Raw genomic sequence first — 17491 nt, 5'->3', positions numbered from 1 at the left:
CAAATACTGTGATCAAGGCCGCTGTTCGCTGCAAAAAATGCATTCTTCAGTTTATTATTGATCAGCAAACTCTACCTGGAAAATTTCTTCACTTGTTCAGAGTGACTACGTTCGATTATACTTGGTATGTAATCAACCAATACCTCTTGACCTGGAATGTACGTGGTTGGGAGAGTAATTTCCGGTAGCATGCTGAGGGTTGCTCCATGCTCTTTGCAAGTTGGACATTATGCATTAATTTTCCTTTCCTCTGTTTCACATTTCGGCTGCGAGGCCGTGCCAGTTTTCGCTGCATAGTTGAATAGGCTGTAGCTCACCGCTTCTTCCCACGCTTTTTTCCGCTTTTTCGCTACACAAACCTGAGTTTCAGGAATGCACCAGAGTATTGGTTCTTTTTTAGATTCATTATGAAGGTGTAATGAATGTCGTCCGTCCCTTGGATTTTCCTTTGAGGGTGCTTGAGACGTTTAATAAAATCCAGAAATATGACCATTTTGACTGTTTATAGCGCATTTTGAGGCAATTTTGAAATTGAAATTGCTTAGAAGATAAATGCGACAAAATGAATGGTAGTACGTACTAGAGACGTCTCCTATCTTAATTTTAAGACCCTGACGGGTAAACTAAATGTCGTGGTATTTACATATTTGTGTAAATAAATTTGACAGGGCAGTTTTCGCTAATTTATTTTCAATAGGTTCAACGAGATGGCGACACCAGCACCAAATGCCCCAAGCCAGAGCATTCGTTGTTGCAGTTTGGTAGTGACTATTTCGACGTCCCCTTTCAAAATAATTTTGCATATTATTTTGACGTCCGTGACGCCACTTCCTGAAGACGTGAAAATATTTTCAAAAACATTTTGACGTACCCTGTCAAAAAAACTTTTCTCGTTATTCTCACGTCTCAGAACTTTTGAGCTTCCTAGTCCAAACTAAGAAGCATTAAAAAAAAAAAAAAACAAAAAAAAACTTGCTTGCAGGCAGCGTTGTTGTTGCACACATATTTTCCGATAACAAATGTCATGCACTCGGCTGCTGTTCTTTTATGACCTTTTTAATGATATAGAATGCACACAAAAAAACAACAACAAAAAACCTATAAAAGTACATCAACTATCAGGCCACACATAACATTTGCTTGGTTATGCCCAGCATTACAGAATGCGACACCGCTGCTTTTCATGACTTATTTCACGTGTTTTATATAGACAAAGGAGCTGTATGCTATGTCATAAAAGTTGCAGTTGATTGGAAAATGCGTGTAACTCATACAATTGAGCCAGAACCTTTACGGTCTAGAAACATCAAGGAGGCAATGCTTGCATTCACAACCTTTTATTTAAACATCCTGATTGTTCCGTAGTTAACTCAGTTAACCGGCTCGTTATACAAAAACCAAAGAGAAAATCTAAGGTAAACAACGAACTCATAAAACTTGGATAAAAAAAGGCGGGAGCGAGATGCAAAGCGAGACTGCAGCCATACGAAGACGCACTCGCACGATATGGAGGCACAAAAAGTGTGCCAAATTTCTCAGTGTTACGTAGTCTGCGCACTTACATTTGTAACGTGCAGGATAGACAGAGGGATATCCAGCTCGCCTTTGTTTTAAATTCAAACAAAAGCTTGCTCGCCTAAATCGGAGTGAACAGCCTGTGGCCTGAGCCAATCCTGAGCGCTGGAGCTGCATGCACAGCTGGGAGTAGCTTGCTAGTTCCGGAAAAAATCAACACCAGTTATGAGGAAAGGCTGCAAATAAATTGTGGGTGAAACCCGCTTAAGTGCCCGTTATTATTAACTGTTAACTAATCTTACAGATGATCGTCACCCCTCGTTCCGAGTTGGTTTTATTCTTTCTGTTGCCAGTCAGTGCCCGTTTTTGTTGACATTTTAATATCTGTGAGTTTTGCGAGCTCTGCAAGAGTAGTAAGAACAGGTGTTTATCTTGCAGGAGCTGTCCCTGTCGCTGTGCGATGACGAGAGCTGCAAACCAAGTGAAAGCTTCGAAGAGGAGAAATGCCCTCTTCACGGTAAGTTTGAGCTTCAGTAAGATGGAAAGATGGGCTAGTTGGTACGTCACAAGAATACAAAGCGCCAGGGAACGAGCTCTAAAAAGAAGACAAGCAGTGCAATGTTTGTCCTTCATTCTTGCCTCTCTTTCTTGGCATTTTCAGTATTCTTTCTTGAGCTTGTTGTGCATTTGCTCCTGTGACACATACCCGCTGCTGCTGAAGGCTGCACACTGCTGGCTGGATCAGAGACGATTGAGGGCAGTGGGCTCTATTTTTGATGCTGTGCCTAGAAGGCCGTCTGATCCAGGGCTGAGAGTGCGCCATGTGAGCTTCTGGCTAGCACAAAGGTGCACAGTGTGCAATGTCACGTGACACACCCTCAGCGTTGGATTGGCTCCGCCATGACTTGTAGCGTCCACTGCTGTCCATTTTAAAGAGGGAAAAAAAAGAAAAGAAAGCTCCTGATTGTATTTTAAAGAAAAGAAAAAAAAGCTTTGGGCATATTTTTGCATTGCGTGAAGAGTTCATATGGAATTTGATTGTAAAAGGAAAACAAACATGCTTTTTTTCTTTGAAACATGGGCATTATGGTAAAATAACTGATCTTAAACATGATGGTTGAAAGCAGAGTGCTGTCAAAGAGGTGTTGGGGTTAAAGCTAGTCAAGTTTCAGTCGGAGACGGGGGTGTCTGTGTCAGGTTTTCTTGCCATTTTGGATCACTAGCTCCAATCAACGGTTCTTGAATATAATGAATGAAAGAATGTCCAGAAGCAAGGATTATGCATTGGCTCTTTGGTTGCACCACTTTTGGCCGAAATGTACCTCAACAACTTGGATAGAGTCGTGTTTGATAAGATGAATGCGGTTGTCACGTGATGTAGGCTTTGTTAGAAGGTATGTGGACGACATCATCGTGTGCACATTCCAGGACGGCTTGTCGGACTCTATACAAAATGTAATAAGACCAGCTGCCACGGAGCTACGGTTCACTGTAGAGAAACCAGAGGAGAATGCCATGCAGTTTTTAGACCTCCGCATTAATGTAGGGAACGGGTTGTGTTGGGAGTATGGGAAGCAAATGGCAACCAGTACTCTCAACACACAGCTGTCACTCAAAGATTGTAAAAGCAGGAGTGGCCAAGTTCCTTACTCGAAATGCATTAGAACGGTCATGCACCCATTGCATGAACCAGTCGTTGAGAATGCAATGGGGAAGGCTGGAGGGGTAGCAAGAGGCATTCATGAAACAACAACTTGTTATACAAATGAAGGACAAGCAAGGCGAGCAGAGTATAAAAAACCGAGGCGGGCTAACACAGCACTCACACATGCTCCCTAAGTGGGAAAGCACACGTCCGAAGTTAGAAACAAGCCTGAAGGCAAAAGCACGCCCGAAGGCAAAGCACGCCCTAGGGCAACTATGCCACTGAAGGCAACATGCCTAGATGGCAAGAACTAGGGCTTCGGCCCTTAAAACGCTTGCAACGAAAAGGAATCAAAACTCACGACGGGACCAGCGAGCAGCCGAGCGGTGTGCCGGCCAGTGCCACTGTGACGTCCCACCAAAACCTAGTGCTTATATACAAACATTGCAGGCCCACAAGGCTGAAGATCTTGAAAGAGCCACCGCCTTCCTCGAACAAAATAAAAATATTGTGTGGGTCACTTGAACCACCAGTGAACAAGCAAATGCTACAACAACGGCCAGGATTGAAAGATTACACAAATCCTCAAAAGAAGTGATTGATCGACCCCCGTACAGATCAACCCATCTACAAGAACTAGCCTGAAAAACCCAACCACACGAAAAGCTCTGGTGACGCCGTGTGAATCAGCCAGCACAACAGAAACCCCCAAGAACCAAAACGCATCCGATACTGTGGAGGTCACCGAAAGAATCAAAAGTTTCAAAGTGGTTTGACAATTATCTCGCCTCAGGAGCGAGAAACTAACGCCTGTTTGACTATTAGGAAAAATATAAACAATTACAATTTACTGAGTTCCGTGACAAACCACAATATTTGATGGATAAAAGCTTGCTACCCGAGCATATACTACACATCAACCGCTGCACTGCTGAATTTTTTTTTTATTTTTTATATAAAGGTTTTGAGAGTTGTTTTTGAGATTTTTGTTTTACAATACATGCCATATTTTCCGGACTACAAGTCACACTTCCGTATATTGAGCCGTTTTCGCGGAAAAGTTGGTGTATAAGTCGCACCTCTTTGCATGGCTCGCGCGATTAATTTTTTCGTTTTATGCGCATCGGTATCGCAAAGTCAAAAGTTTCGCACAATCAGTAGCTAGTTCACACATTTACACATACCATTTGGCGCACAACAACTTCGACATTTCGACTTGCGAGAAATGCCCAAAGCATGTCACTCCACTGTCTGGTGGGGGCAATCGAGTGTTTTGGAGAAAAAGGACATAAAATGTTCAAAATGAGAAGGTAGTTGGCTTTATTTAAGTGTACACATGCTAAGTAAACGAAAGTGCCAGACGCTCGTGAACCAAGCTTTGGCCCACTAGCCCTAGCCTAGGCCAAGTCGCGGACACGACACGAGCATCAACGTGCAGGCAGATAAATGAATCTTGACACAGTTCTTTTGGTGCCGTTAAAAGATGAGCTAGCTGCAATCCTTCCTTTCACATATAGCAACACGGCTGGAGCATGAGATAAAAACTGCTCATCAGACAGAAACTAAGGAAGACACGAGAAAATTTTATGCAATGCGTGTATACCAGCCCACTTACCTTTCAGTGTTACTGGACTGAAGCAAAAGAATATTGAACCATTGTTGAATTAGGCAACGCTGATCACATGCTGAGAAAGCTTTATTCTCACTGTCTTGCCTATCCAAATTGAGCCTCTTTGGGAAGACGGTAAAATTTCTCGCTTTCCGAGTCGGTTATGAAAAGCGTAAAAAATGCAGTGACAGCAGTGCCTTCTGGAAGGGGCAACACCACCTATGGCTACATAGTTACGGTGCTTTACAAACGATGGCATGCAGCACTTAAAAAAATGACGTCGCACCGTGAATATTAGAGGAAAAATGTTTGAAAAAAAAAACCGTGACTTATACACCGGAAAATATGATATGCATACCCTGCTACAAATTAGAAGCGAGGTTCAATGTGAACTGTAGCACCTAGTAGCACCAACGTGCACAGCTTAGCACTTGCTCAGTTATGCTCTTAGCAACACTCAAGAGAGGTTGCAAGCCGGGAAAAGTGGCAGACTTATGATTGAGGTGAGCCAACTTTGGGGATAGAACCTTATATGCACCAAAGTGCATTATAGTTCCTACTAGAACCAATCTGCACACCTATACATTTGCTCATTGGTGGCCTTGGAAATACTGCAGAGAATATGAAGTCGCAGAAAATCGAAAGTTTTTAATGCAGGTGAGGACAACCTTAGGGAGAACTTTAGGGAGATCTCAAGCAACCTCAGACTTCGAAAAGCATCCACATTATGACACTTTGTACCAAAAATGTGCAGATTGAGTGGACTTTCTGGAGACTTGGTGTAGGAGGTCAGTTTAATCCGATACAAAATTTCCTAGAAATTAAATTTTAATCGTTAGGGCAGCTTTAATTTGGGAGGAATTATTTTAACCCAGGTCTAAAAAAATATTTTAGTTCAACATGAAGGTGTATTGTATCTGTTCTAAAGTCTGAAGCGTGCAATTGGTTTGTGCTAGCTCTTTAATGGGTTATGAGGGCTTTTGGGAATCTAGTACCTGTCCAAAAATCCTGTCTTTTGCTGTGAAGGTTTTTTTGCTGAGGAAGTATTTGAGTGTGGATATGGCTAACAACTGGCCATTATCTCTTCTCCCAGCAGAAGAGGAGGGCAGCGTGGGCAGCACGGAGAAAGGAACCACTCCTTCGGTGACCGAAGACGAGGAGCGGCCGGAGAAAGCGGAGGAGGAGAGAAGTGAAAAGGAGGAGAAGGGGGAAGGACTTGCACCTGTGAGTTGGGCCCGTGCAACGCACATGCAACATTCTGGGAAAACCGAGGTTTTCATTGAGGTGTCAGTTTGGCCTACACTCAACTAGGCAGCCATCAAGGGTAAAGGTTAAAGGGATGAAAAGTGTGACCTTGGGGAGGACTCGTTTGCACATGCACGCACACGCAAAAAAAAAAAATGTGGACTACATTGGGTGCAGCAGATACAGCTTGTGGATGCGGTTCAGGTCGAGATACAATGTCTTCGGTTGTGGATCAGATGCAGATTACAAAGTTAGTCACCATTGGTGCGGGGCTCTATTTATAGTATCTGGCATTTGTTTTGAACATTGGAGGATTTGTGCTAAACCAACACTTCATATTTTTTCCTTTCTGCTGGCCTGTCAAACATATGACCGGAGATATGGGGGCTCGAGAGGTTAACTTCGCCCGTCGAAGTTTGGGAACCATTGGAACATTTGAAACAATCTTAATTTTCTTTGCCTGCATTTGTGTTTGACTGCTAATTTCTTAATTCTAGGAGGTGTCCTGCAATATGTCTCTCCAAGGAGAAGAAAAACAGGAGTTCTCCTTCACCCTTTACGACTTCAACGGTCATGGCAAAGTAACCAAAGATGTAAGTAATAGTTGGTGCATCTAACCATCTAACCTTCATTACAAATTGATAGATTTCATATTGTTTGGTACATGTTGCTCAATAACAGAACACAATCTGACACCATGGTCCAAGCAACAATAAGGGTCTTGTAAAACTGACTATTATCACGTGCAAACAAATACTGTCGAGAGTGGTTGTAACGAAGTTAACGGGAATGGGAAATCGCCTTGCTATATCCGCTTCTTCGTTATATCTGAACTCATACAAATAACATAAAAAAAAAAAAAGATAACGGGCTGTCACAAGCTCATGTTAATCGAGCCTGCAGAAAGCAGTTGAGGCTTCCCTGCACGCGTCCTCTGCTAGATCGGAGCCGCTCCTCGTCAACTACGAGAAAGTCCGATCGAAAAAAGATCCTGCTACGTACGGACCGTGTCGACAGCTGCGACAGCCGCCGCGGAGGACGCTGGCAGTGGACGGCATTCTTTACGTTTATGCACACTCCGTCGAGGATGGCACGCTTTTGATTCAAGGAGATTGCCTTCGTCTTCCCCATCGAGGTTCCGGCGGTGCCGGGACTCTCCTTCAATTGAGTGGCGATGATTCGCCGAATCGGTGCTTGAGCGAAGTAGACTTTTGTGCAAGAGCGACATCACCGACCAGATGCCGACACTGGTCACGTAGCAGACAAAGACGCATGCACGGCATTGAGTTTGCGCTCAAGCTTGTCTGTCGTCGGTATAGAGAGCCTAGACTTAAGAGATGGGGCAACTGCTCGATCGGGGTTATGTGGTTTGTGGGCCACGTTTGCAAAACAAGTTGCACCATGCAAGGAGTCAAAACTCAAAAGCGTTTACCTTCTGCAAACGTGTCTGCCTTTCTGCCCGATTTCCTCGCCACACTGGCCAAGCGACAATCAAATGCAGATGTACTGGCTGCTCCCTCTCTTAAATCTAGGCTCTCTCTGTCATCTCCACCGGTACGTTGTCGTTAGCGCACCAGACGCTCCTATCGGCATGCCACAAGAATTTCTCCGCTTGCGATGTGGCAAAGCCGCTTCCTAGATAAGGAGCGGGGAGCAGATGACGTTGCAGAAACTGATTTCGGCGGCCTTTCCAGCACCTTCTGTAGCCTGTTCTGGGTGGCTTCTTGGCCGCGGCAGCAAAGTGCGGCGGTCCGAGACTTAATAAACTTTCAGAATTTTATTCTTTTTTAAATTATCACAAAATTTCTCTTGACTATATCAGCGAGAGCTGCTCGATTTCTTTCACTAAAAACAGACACAAATGCATTGTAAAAATGCAAACGGGAATGGGAAATGGTGATCGCTGCACTGTAGCCGCTATTTCGCTATAACCGTCTTCATTATAACCGGTGTCGACCGTATTTTAAATAAAAATCCGTAGCCAGTTGCTATACTCCGTTTCACCTTACGTCCAAGCGCAGCGGATGTTACAAGCCATCGGAGCCAATCCAAGGCCATGCAAATGTCACATGACCTCGGAGGGAGGGCACGGCGATGCGCGGAAAGCGTATCAAGGGCTACGTCCACAGAACGGGATTGGCTGGGATAGCTCGTAGCGCCCGCTGCGTCCGGACGTAAGGTGAAATGGAGTATAGAAACATTGAATACCTTGTTTTGTGTTTAGTGCTGTTGTCCTGTTACTTTGCTGTGTGCACACCCAAGAGTTTAATTATGTTTTACCTCTTGTCACAGGACATTGCCAGCCTTGTGAGATCTATTTATGATGCACTCGGCAAGAAAAGCTTGCCCAAGTCCGGCAGCCGAACAATCAAAGTGCGGTTAGCTATTGGACCAGACGAGGAGTCCGGGGAGGGGAAGCTGCCAGCCCCGGAGAAGCCACCACCGTCTTCTAGGAACAGCAGCGCCACTACAGCCTGCACCTTGCTCACGGATGACGCCTCGGCTGCAAGGAGAAGCCAGCAGCCAGAGAGTCTCTCGGTGCCCGTCCATCGGAAGTTTCCCCCTCAGGTAGGACGGGGTTCTGCACCTGCAGTGTTCCTTCACGGAGCCAGGTGACGGTCTTGCATGTTTGAGGAAGGCACTTGGTCTCTTAAATGAAAATGCTTTGTGTCGACAGTCCTTCATGTTATTTGCATAGAGTGTTGGGCAGTGTTGTGTTAAATAAGTTGTGGAGTAGAAACTTGACTGCTTAGTAAATGTGTACAAGCAAGTGGCAGGAGCAGGGCCTTAGGTGAATGGAAGAGTAAAGACACACTGTAGCTGCTGTGTTTCCATAGCTCTTGCAGGTACTTCCAGAGATGTATTGTGGTGGGGCACTGCCATACCTTTGCTCGAATAATAATATTCTGCAAAACCATTGAAAAGATGTGGGTTGGAATCGGCTGCTTCTTGTCTGACTCGGCAATTTATCCAATGCCGGACAAGCCCGTAACATTGTCTGTACGTTTACTTAACTCAGGTGGAGAATGTCGATGTGGCCGGCAGCAAGTGCAAGCACAATTCGGGAGCCCTGCCCTCGTCACCCTTGGGGAGTCGGTCTCGACGGTTCCAGTCACGGATCCATGAGCGGCAAGAGCTGCTCCAGTGGCTCAGGGATAGCACGGAGAAGGCCTGTCAACAGTCTGCTACTGCGCAAGACAACAGGTGTGTGGCTGCTTTCTCTGGAGCTTGCCTGGCTCGAGAAGCGAGCAAAGGCGAGGGGTATGGAGAAATGGGCTGTGTCACGTGCTAGCATGTTACTTAGATTGAGGAAGAACATTGTGGAGAAACACCTCATACAGTCAACTGTATGAGGTGTATTTGAGAGTGCATTGACTCTAGATAATTCAAAGCTCACTGGGACAGCGAAACGCTTGGAATTAGGCATACTTCGAATTAAAGAATACACTCAAACCGTTTGTTCTTTATTGAGTACTCGCAGAAAGAAGTTTTTTGCTTGCCTCCACTAACGGACATGACCAGCATTCCGCTAACGAAGACACTCAGTATTAACTAGTGATGGACCAAATCTGCCGAACTTCAGATTTGGCAAAGTTCGACAGATGCCAAACTTTTGAAGGAAAGTTCGGCAAAGATTCGTCAAAAATTCGGCAAATGTCTGCGCACGCGCGAGAATGTGATGGAGCCATGGATTGCAAATGGACGCCGTGCAGTCGTGCGGTTACCGTCGTGCAGTGTAGTACAACCAGCGGTTACGGCGCGGTGTGGACTAGACAACACGGTAACTGTGCGTTTGTGAGCGAGTGTGGTTCTCGTGTCAATATTTTCTGCCTCAAGAATAAAAGATCGACCAGTAATTTACGCAGTCCACTGCGCAAGTGACAATGATGCGGTGCATTCTGAAACATTGGCCGACAATTAAGGCCCGTTCACACTCTTGCGACCGAGTACGACCGAGTACGACTGAGAGAGACGAGGATCTCTTACAACTTCTTAAATGTTTTTAGAATGAGGGAACACACTGGTATTGTGGCGCCATCTATGCGGTGACCCTGGAACTGCATTTCACAAGATCGAAGGTTTTGCGGGATTTCCGAGGTCAAATGTGCGTAATAACCATAGAAAGGCTCGTTTATAACATTGACAAAAGTTTTTCGAGCCAAAAAAGAAAGGATAATGCGCGAGAAATAAAAAAAATATATGCCGGACCGCCGAGTTTACACTGCTTCCCAATAGATGGCGCCAGTGTGTTCTCTGGTTTAAGAAGTTTCAAGGAACCCAGGTTTAAGAGGTCGCAAGCAGTCGCAAGAGTGTGAACGGGCCTTTACTCTAAAGCACTCATCATAATTATAACAATTCTGTTTTCGGCTCAGGAGTAATGTGTTCCAAAACAAAATAATATTGCTTTTTCAATTAGTGTTATTTTGCGATTTTCCACGCATCTGCATAAAACTAAACATAGAACTATAATGCTCGACATTGCACATCCGACCATTCCTAACTCTCCCTATCTTCCGAAACGTTTGTGTGTGTCCTAACACCAGAAACTGGCATTTTAAAGGTTAAAAACGAGACGTTGTGAATATGGGATGCACACTTTCGTGCAAAGCTGACGTCAAGTGACTCAAATCGAAAAACATGCATATTTACAATATTATTATTACCTCTTCTGGTGAAGGCTCAGCAACCGTTGCATTCGTTTTCGCGCACAAAACGGTGACTCCCAGAGAAAGCAAGAACACAGCGTTATTGCCTTCATTTTAACAATGTACACCAAGGAGGTTGATATGTTACACACACATGCAAGCTTGCGCTGATGATGCCTCAAAACCGAAACTCTCGTAGCGTCTGCACCATGCTCGCTTCTATGTCACGCCACTTCGGCAAGGAGTCACTAAAATTGCCAGTAAACACACAAAAACGACACCGATACAATTATCTTGTAGAATATCACCTTATTTAGCAATAACTATGTCAGTATGCATTACATGTTGCATTTAAGTTAAGAAAAAAATAAACAAAACCTTTTTCCGCCAGAAAAAAAACGAAATATCAACGTTAAGTCTGGCGACAATGTATTTTTGCCGAATCTTTAGAAAAGTTCGGCTTTGCCGAATCCCAAGATTCGGCAAAAGTTTGGCCCATCACTAGTATTAACTATACGCTCTGCAAATTGTAAACCTTTAATTCTTAAAGTGTCTTCAGCAGTTTTAGCCAAAGAAAACACAAAATTGACCTCTGTGATGCCATAAGCAATTTCCGCTTCAGTGGCACTCGGCACGGAAAGTGACGTGATCTTTCCTAGGCCTCACCACTTTCACTCTGTCACTCTCTGAAAGTGGACTACAAACTATACAACATGTTTGTTGACATCAATATGCTCGATGGGCAAGACATCTCATAGGGCTGGGTAACACCTCAAACCAAGCTTTGTTGGCCGTACGCACTGCCAGAGCTGCAGTCGCTCCCATAACATTCGTGGGAATGACACCATGATGCGCGCGCCCGCAGCCATGTTGGCTTGGCTTGGCTGCTTCATTGTCTTGGCCACCTGGCAGCTTAGTCGCATGCCACGCTGGTTCCTTCCGACCACACACGCGGTATATATAAGCGATAAAGTGTGCAGTGCTGCGATGCGATAAAGTGTGCAGTGGTGCGATTTAGGCTTAGATCAGCGCGATTGCGAGGCTTTTTTATACTCCCAGAGTTGCCGGACTTCTCAAGCATGCAAAAAGCCCTTTAAATTAACCAGATCCAGAGGTTCAACTTTAAATTACTGCGAGTGTTTTCCCATAGACCTGTATGTGTAATTGCTGGGACCGCACCCCTGCATCAAACTAGCTTACAATTCAAATCAAGCGACTGAATTACCGAGAGTCGACTGTAGATGCGACGCGTTCTGGGAGGTGTTAATGACATTTGCATTTGAATAGGACCGACTGCATTACGACTTTTTGCGTTCCACTAAGACGTGTTTCGAATCGTGGTGGTGCCAGTGTGCAAATAACACTTCAGTGCTCCCAGTCTGGAACTAGATTCAAGGTTCTGCAGTAATTACAAGATCAAATTCACGCACTATGAGAAACGATCGCTGATAACATTGTTAGACTTATTTCGAGCCCATGGTGCATAAGATGTCATGAAATATACGCAGATCAGAGGTGGGCGAGAGCTTCCCAAGAGGTGTTTTGTTGCAGGAAGTTTGAGGCCAGCTTCTTTTAAGGCTAGTTTGAGACCAGTCTGTTTCGATTGTGCTGCACCGTATAAGAGAGCTGGCTCTGCTGTGGTTCCACTGCAGAGTCAACATTGCAAGCAAGTGTGCCACCATTCGAAAGCTTTCCAAGCATTAATTTTTTCCTTTAAACTGATTGGAAATTTTGGATATGTTGCTTCGCCCTCTGTTAGTGTACAGCGCTGTCCTTTACATTTGCTTGTAAGGCGCTCGAGTGAAACAATGGATGGGTTCTGATGTCCGTTGTGCTGCCCCCCTGCAGACGGTCGCAGCCCCCGAGACAGAAGGAGGTCGGTCCCGAGGCATGCCCCTGGGAGAAAACGCCGGAGCCAGCCCCATGTCCGTACCGGCTGCTCGACCACGGCCATGACTGTGCCCAGTGGAGCCCACAGTGCGAGAGGCGCCCCCACCGCCGCTCCAAGTCCCACGGGGAAGGTGGGGGCGCTGCGCCCTGCTCTGGCACGCACCACCACTACCGGCACCGGGAGCGGGACCTCGAGCGGCAGCGGGCCATGCGCCAGGTGGCCAGCTGGATCCAGAGGGAGCACCTGGCCAGCATGGACTGCAGCCGGGGCACGCGCCCCGAACGGCACGAGCACCACCACTTGCATGAGCACGTGCACCACCACTACCACCACTATGTAGACTGAGCCGGCCTGGATGCGGCGTCGGTGTGTTTCCTCCGGTGCCTGGGGGCTGCGCCAAGCGCGAGCCAAGGCAGAACTTTGGCCGAGGGAGAACTTTGGCAGAGTTGAAACAGAGCGGTTCCGTCGCCACGGCCAAGCCCGTCATGGGCCCATCTTGGGAGGTGAAAATGGTGCAAGATTTGTGTGAACACTGGGAATCTTTGTGTGCGACGAACTCTCCAGCCATGGAAATTCCTCCTTTAAAAATTTACATTTTGTCATCGTGCCGACGTGTAGAGCAGTTTGTGTCAACAGTTCGTTCGGCTGGCAATGTTTCCGGCAGCTTTACAACTGGTTTCTTTCTAACTGAAAAAGGTACTCATATGTTTGTACAATCGACTCTCATTAATTCAAACTCGAGGGGGGCTGAAAATTTGTTTGAATAAAGCAAAGTTTGAATTATCAGGAGTTTCCTCTTATAAAAACGCATAGGATGGGACCTGTATGTTAGTTTGAATTATCCGCAATTTTGAATTAACAGATTTTGAATTAATGAGAGTCGACTGTAGTGCTCGGTATCTTTTCGGTTTTGGGCAGTGTTACGAAAGGTGGAGTCCGAGAATCCGAGCCTTTTTATTTTTAAATTATGCGTTCCTTTCCTTGAGGGACTGTGCCGTAGTTAACAGTAACCGCTCCCAAGAGGCTGTCGCAGATTAGTGAAACTGGTGCTTTTAGCCCTTTGGGAGTAGTAGGCATGCTGGTAGCCAAAAGTACTGGACTACATGTCTATGAAAAAGCTTTTGCAAAGGGGGCATAATCACGGTGTTCTTTATTAAAGCTGCGGTTGTTCATAATTAAGTTGTCGCTCGAGTGCATACATGGATGAAGTAGTATCACAGCTAGGATGTGAAGTTAGTGTACCCTTCCAAGAACTGTTTACTTGTGTACAGCGCAATAGGTGTTTTTATTCTAAACTTGCATCATATTGACGTTTAGGATGCCTCAGTCATGATGTAGATAACCAAATTTTCTGCCATTTACAAATGTTAGTGACTTCTAATGCTGTACTACAGCCCTGTCCCGTGCAAGATTAATAAACTAAAGTAATGACACTATTCCTGGCATTAAACTTGCAATGCTCAACAGGTGGATGTTAAAAAGTAGAAAACCGACATTTCAGCATTCGGTCCTGGCGCATATGATGTGTGTGTGTATTTTTGAGGTGTTCCCAGTGTATGAGAACACATGCAGTGCCACAACTTTTCAGCTTGTGCTCGCTTATCTCTTGCACCAGTCAGGGTCGGCTCTGGAGGTGAAAAATGGAACGACTGCAGACGGTTACATCACTGGAGTCTGTGTCTAAATAGTTGTAAGCCTTTGAAGTGTTCCCTTACTGCCTGCATTGCAGAAGGCTGCTGCTGAGGAAAGTATTTACCCGCTTAAGGTACATACACATGTGGATCTCTCAATTCTGAAGTGTTGTGGACACGAGGTAATGAATGATTCTTTTGGCCAATTGTCTTGACCCGATTTAGCTCGAGACAATTATTTACGGCCGTTGCCCTCGCTCGCACTTCGTTGAATTAAATGAGCGTTTTATAAGTTCCTGGATACATCTTGCATTGTACCTCAGAGGGTTGAAGACACATTTTTTTTCTCCAGTGTATGTATGAAGACATGGATCGTATAGTTTTATTGATGTTTACTGCTATCCAAACCCTCGGTTGTGGCAATTCCTTAAAATTTTACAGTAGGCATGCCAGCCGGTATGTAGGTATTTTGTTTGTAGTAAATTGGTGGACATGACTTGGCATCAACAAGATCTAGATCGTTTTACAGATAATTATTAGGGGTTGTTTTACTTGTTGTTGAGGCTTAACCAAAATATGGAGTAGCAGCAGTGGTGGGTTTATTCACTGAAACTCGAGGATGTCCAATACCATTCAGGTTTTGGTTTGCTCCCTCGCGGAAACAGGGTTTGGGATTGTGGAGAGAGCAGATGCAAAAGAAACCTTCTAGATTTATCACGCTTGCATTAATGGCTGTGGTTTATACAGGGTAACCCCTCAATGTTTTAAATTTTGGTTTTTTGTGCGAGTGAGTTTGATTTGAGATTCTGAATATCCCTGCAAAATTGTTTTGCGAAATACGTTTTTATTTGTGCAATTGAGCTTCCAAAGTGTGTCTCCTCGAGACTTGGTGCTGGGCAATGGGCAAGATTGATTTTGCAGCCTTGCCTAATGAGGTGCACATGGCCAGCGCAAAAGGGTCACAAAAAGGAAGTGTTAAGCAAACAAATTACCAAACAAAATGTTGTTTATTGTGATGCCATTAGTGTGGGGACTCGGAGGAACAGCGCTGGAGAACTAAAACAGACCCAGAAGGAAACTAACAACTAAAATTCCAGTGGATACTGCCATACTCATTTGTCAGTTTTAGTAGCAGAATTTTGTTGTGGTGTAATTTGGTATTACTAGGTGATGTGCAATTCAATTTTTGTTATATCAATATGCCCCATTCAGTTCCCTTTAAACTTGCATAAGTACAATTCTTTGCTTTAATACATGTTTTTAATCAGTTACAATACCAAAATGCAGTATTATGAACAAACTTGTTTGTTGTGGTTAACCATAGCCTATTTGTCATGTATTTCTGGAGATACATTTTAGGTACTGCTGCCGTTTCTATGCTTCATTGCAAAGTACCAAGCACTTGTTTTTTGTTCTGGGATTCGACGAAGGGCGGGGAATCGTAGGGAATCAACTTCGAGGTTGGTTCCCCTATCCTCTATTATGATCTCCAGATTTGTTATGCTGTAAAGTCCTTTCACACCACAGAATTTTTGCACACTTGTGGTCATAATAACTTTCAGTGAATGTTTAAATTTCCCGGTTATAAAAAAAAACTTGTGTGTGTCCTAACATTTGTAGTTTATGAAACAAAGCTGTTAAAGCATGCTTGTTTTAATGTTCATGCGGCAAAGGTATGGATGTTTTGGCCCTGTGTGCATAAGAGTGATACACCCTAAAGCAAGTTTCCTGCATCTGGTGCTTTTATTGCAATTGTGCCAAAGCTAATAGGAGCAATTGTGCCATTGGGTGTAGGAGTGTTGCTAGAACTTGTCAAAGATGTCTGTCATTGACCAAGTGAAGTGTTTTGAGTGGCTAGATTGTTGGAAGTGCTTGTGGTATAATGTGCATGCTTGTAAGCACTTTTGCTTCATTGCCAGCCATGAACTGTGCACAATGATTTAATTACTAGTGCACTAGTTATGTGGTTTTAAAAACAGTAAGGCAGATAGCTGACCATGTAAATTAAGTTTTTTTTTTTTTTCCTCGGTTATTTTGCTCTATTGTAAAATGATCATCTTGACTCTAGGTGTTGTGCAGCATGCCGATTGGGAAAGGTGAAGCCCTGACCAAGTGCTTTTTTTTTCTTCACCTTTTGCAATTAGCTTTTCGTAATGATTCATTGAGAGACGTCTGAAAGATGTTTTTACATTTTTACTGCCATACAGTTAGTGGTTGAGACATTTTGGGACCAGCACCGGTTAGGAACGAGCAAGCAACCTGAGAAAATTGAAGTACTGCATACTTTGAAGGATACCGGATTAATTAAAGGCAAGACCAAGGTCCCCAATCTATACCATTTGTATATCTATGTGTAATGAAACCAGAAGGGACCTTTTCTTACACTATGACAGACTGCAACATGTAGCAGGCAGGCAGTGGTTGCTCCACTATTCATCTGTTACAGCCAACAAGGTCTGCCACAGTATATGCTTTGAATGAAGAACTGCAGTAGGCATTAGGTTTTTTTTTTTTTTTTTTTTTTTGATGTGCAAAGCAGTCTTTACCTTTCTGATGTTTGAGTGCTTGTAATATATTTGTATATTTGAACAAAAAATACTCGCTGCATTTCTAGATTGTACATAAATGCTCAGAGTCTCGGGAAGAAAAATAGGGACGAGGATTGGACATGGCAGTGGTTCGCTTCCAAAGAAACATTTGAGACCCTCGCGTTGCCAAGAGCCAACGATTGTGTTTTCCAGGCGCACAAATGTTTTGTATGCTTTTGACCATTCTGCAACTCGTGGCATGTGCTCCAGTAGACTTGTATAAGTTATTTTGTAAATATAACCCACATACCTCAATGCCAAGTTTTTCGACGATTGTATTCGCAGCACTTGTTACATATGTGTACTTTGATAAAGCAAGTACAATCGTGTTGCTGACAGAGAAAAACCAAGCCATTACTTTGTTGTATCAAGTGCTTGGAATAAACGTTGATTTCTATGGAATGGAATTTCTCCTGACTTTAATTCTGGCCTCTAACGGTCAACAAATAAAACGTCTGGCTACGAAACCTTGAATTTATGTGCAAGACAGTAGTAGTGTACAAGTGAGGCGACACAGCCCAAACACGATAGAAAGGAAATGCCACACTTCACCTCTACTGGTTGGTGTCCCACACCAAAACTCAACCAGGAGTATGCTCTGGAGCTTTGTTGGCTGAATTTGTGGACTATACTTGATGTTGAAATATCGGTAGACAGTATTAAATTGTGGATGTAAAGTGCTTGTGGTATGCAAATGTTCTATTTGGTTGTGACAAAGTTT

At 44.3% G+C, this 17491-nt stretch overlaps 1 protein-coding gene across 4 annotated transcripts in view; it reads left to right on the top strand.

Annotated features, from left to right (window-relative positions):
• The window catches only part of LOC8032497 (protein naked cuticle homolog 1), a 48225-nt gene extending 31053 nt beyond the window's left edge, over positions 1–17172 (top strand). For 2 of the 4 annotated variants that reach the window (XM_029989778.3, XM_040499182.1), the window contains 6 exons: positions 1954–2032; positions 5866–5993; positions 6512–6607; positions 8307–8582; positions 9034–9218; positions 12509–17172. In XM_029989778.3, the coding sequence (XP_029845638.2) occupies positions 1954–2032; positions 5866–5993; positions 6512–6607; positions 8307–8582; positions 9034–9218; positions 12509–12896 (1152 nt within the window). In that variant the 3' untranslated portion in view covers positions 12897–17172. Of the gene's footprint in view, positions 1–1953; positions 2033–5862; positions 5994–6511; positions 6608–8306; positions 8583–9033; positions 9219–12508 lie in introns of all 4 variants that reach the window. The other 2 variants (XM_029989777.3, XM_040499181.1) reach the window with 1 other exon arrangement.
• Positions 17173–17491: the final 319 nt, after the last annotated feature.

Source organism: Ixodes scapularis, unplaced genomic scaffold (assembly GCF_016920785.2).
Source record: "Ixodes scapularis isolate PalLabHiFi unplaced genomic scaffold, ASM1692078v2 PGA_scaffold9__187_contigs__length_104089568, whole genome shotgun sequence".
Lineage (NCBI taxonomy): Eukaryota > Metazoa > Arthropoda > Arachnida > Ixodida > Ixodidae > Ixodes > Ixodes scapularis.
This window is presented reverse-complemented; position numbering and strand designations above follow the sequence as displayed.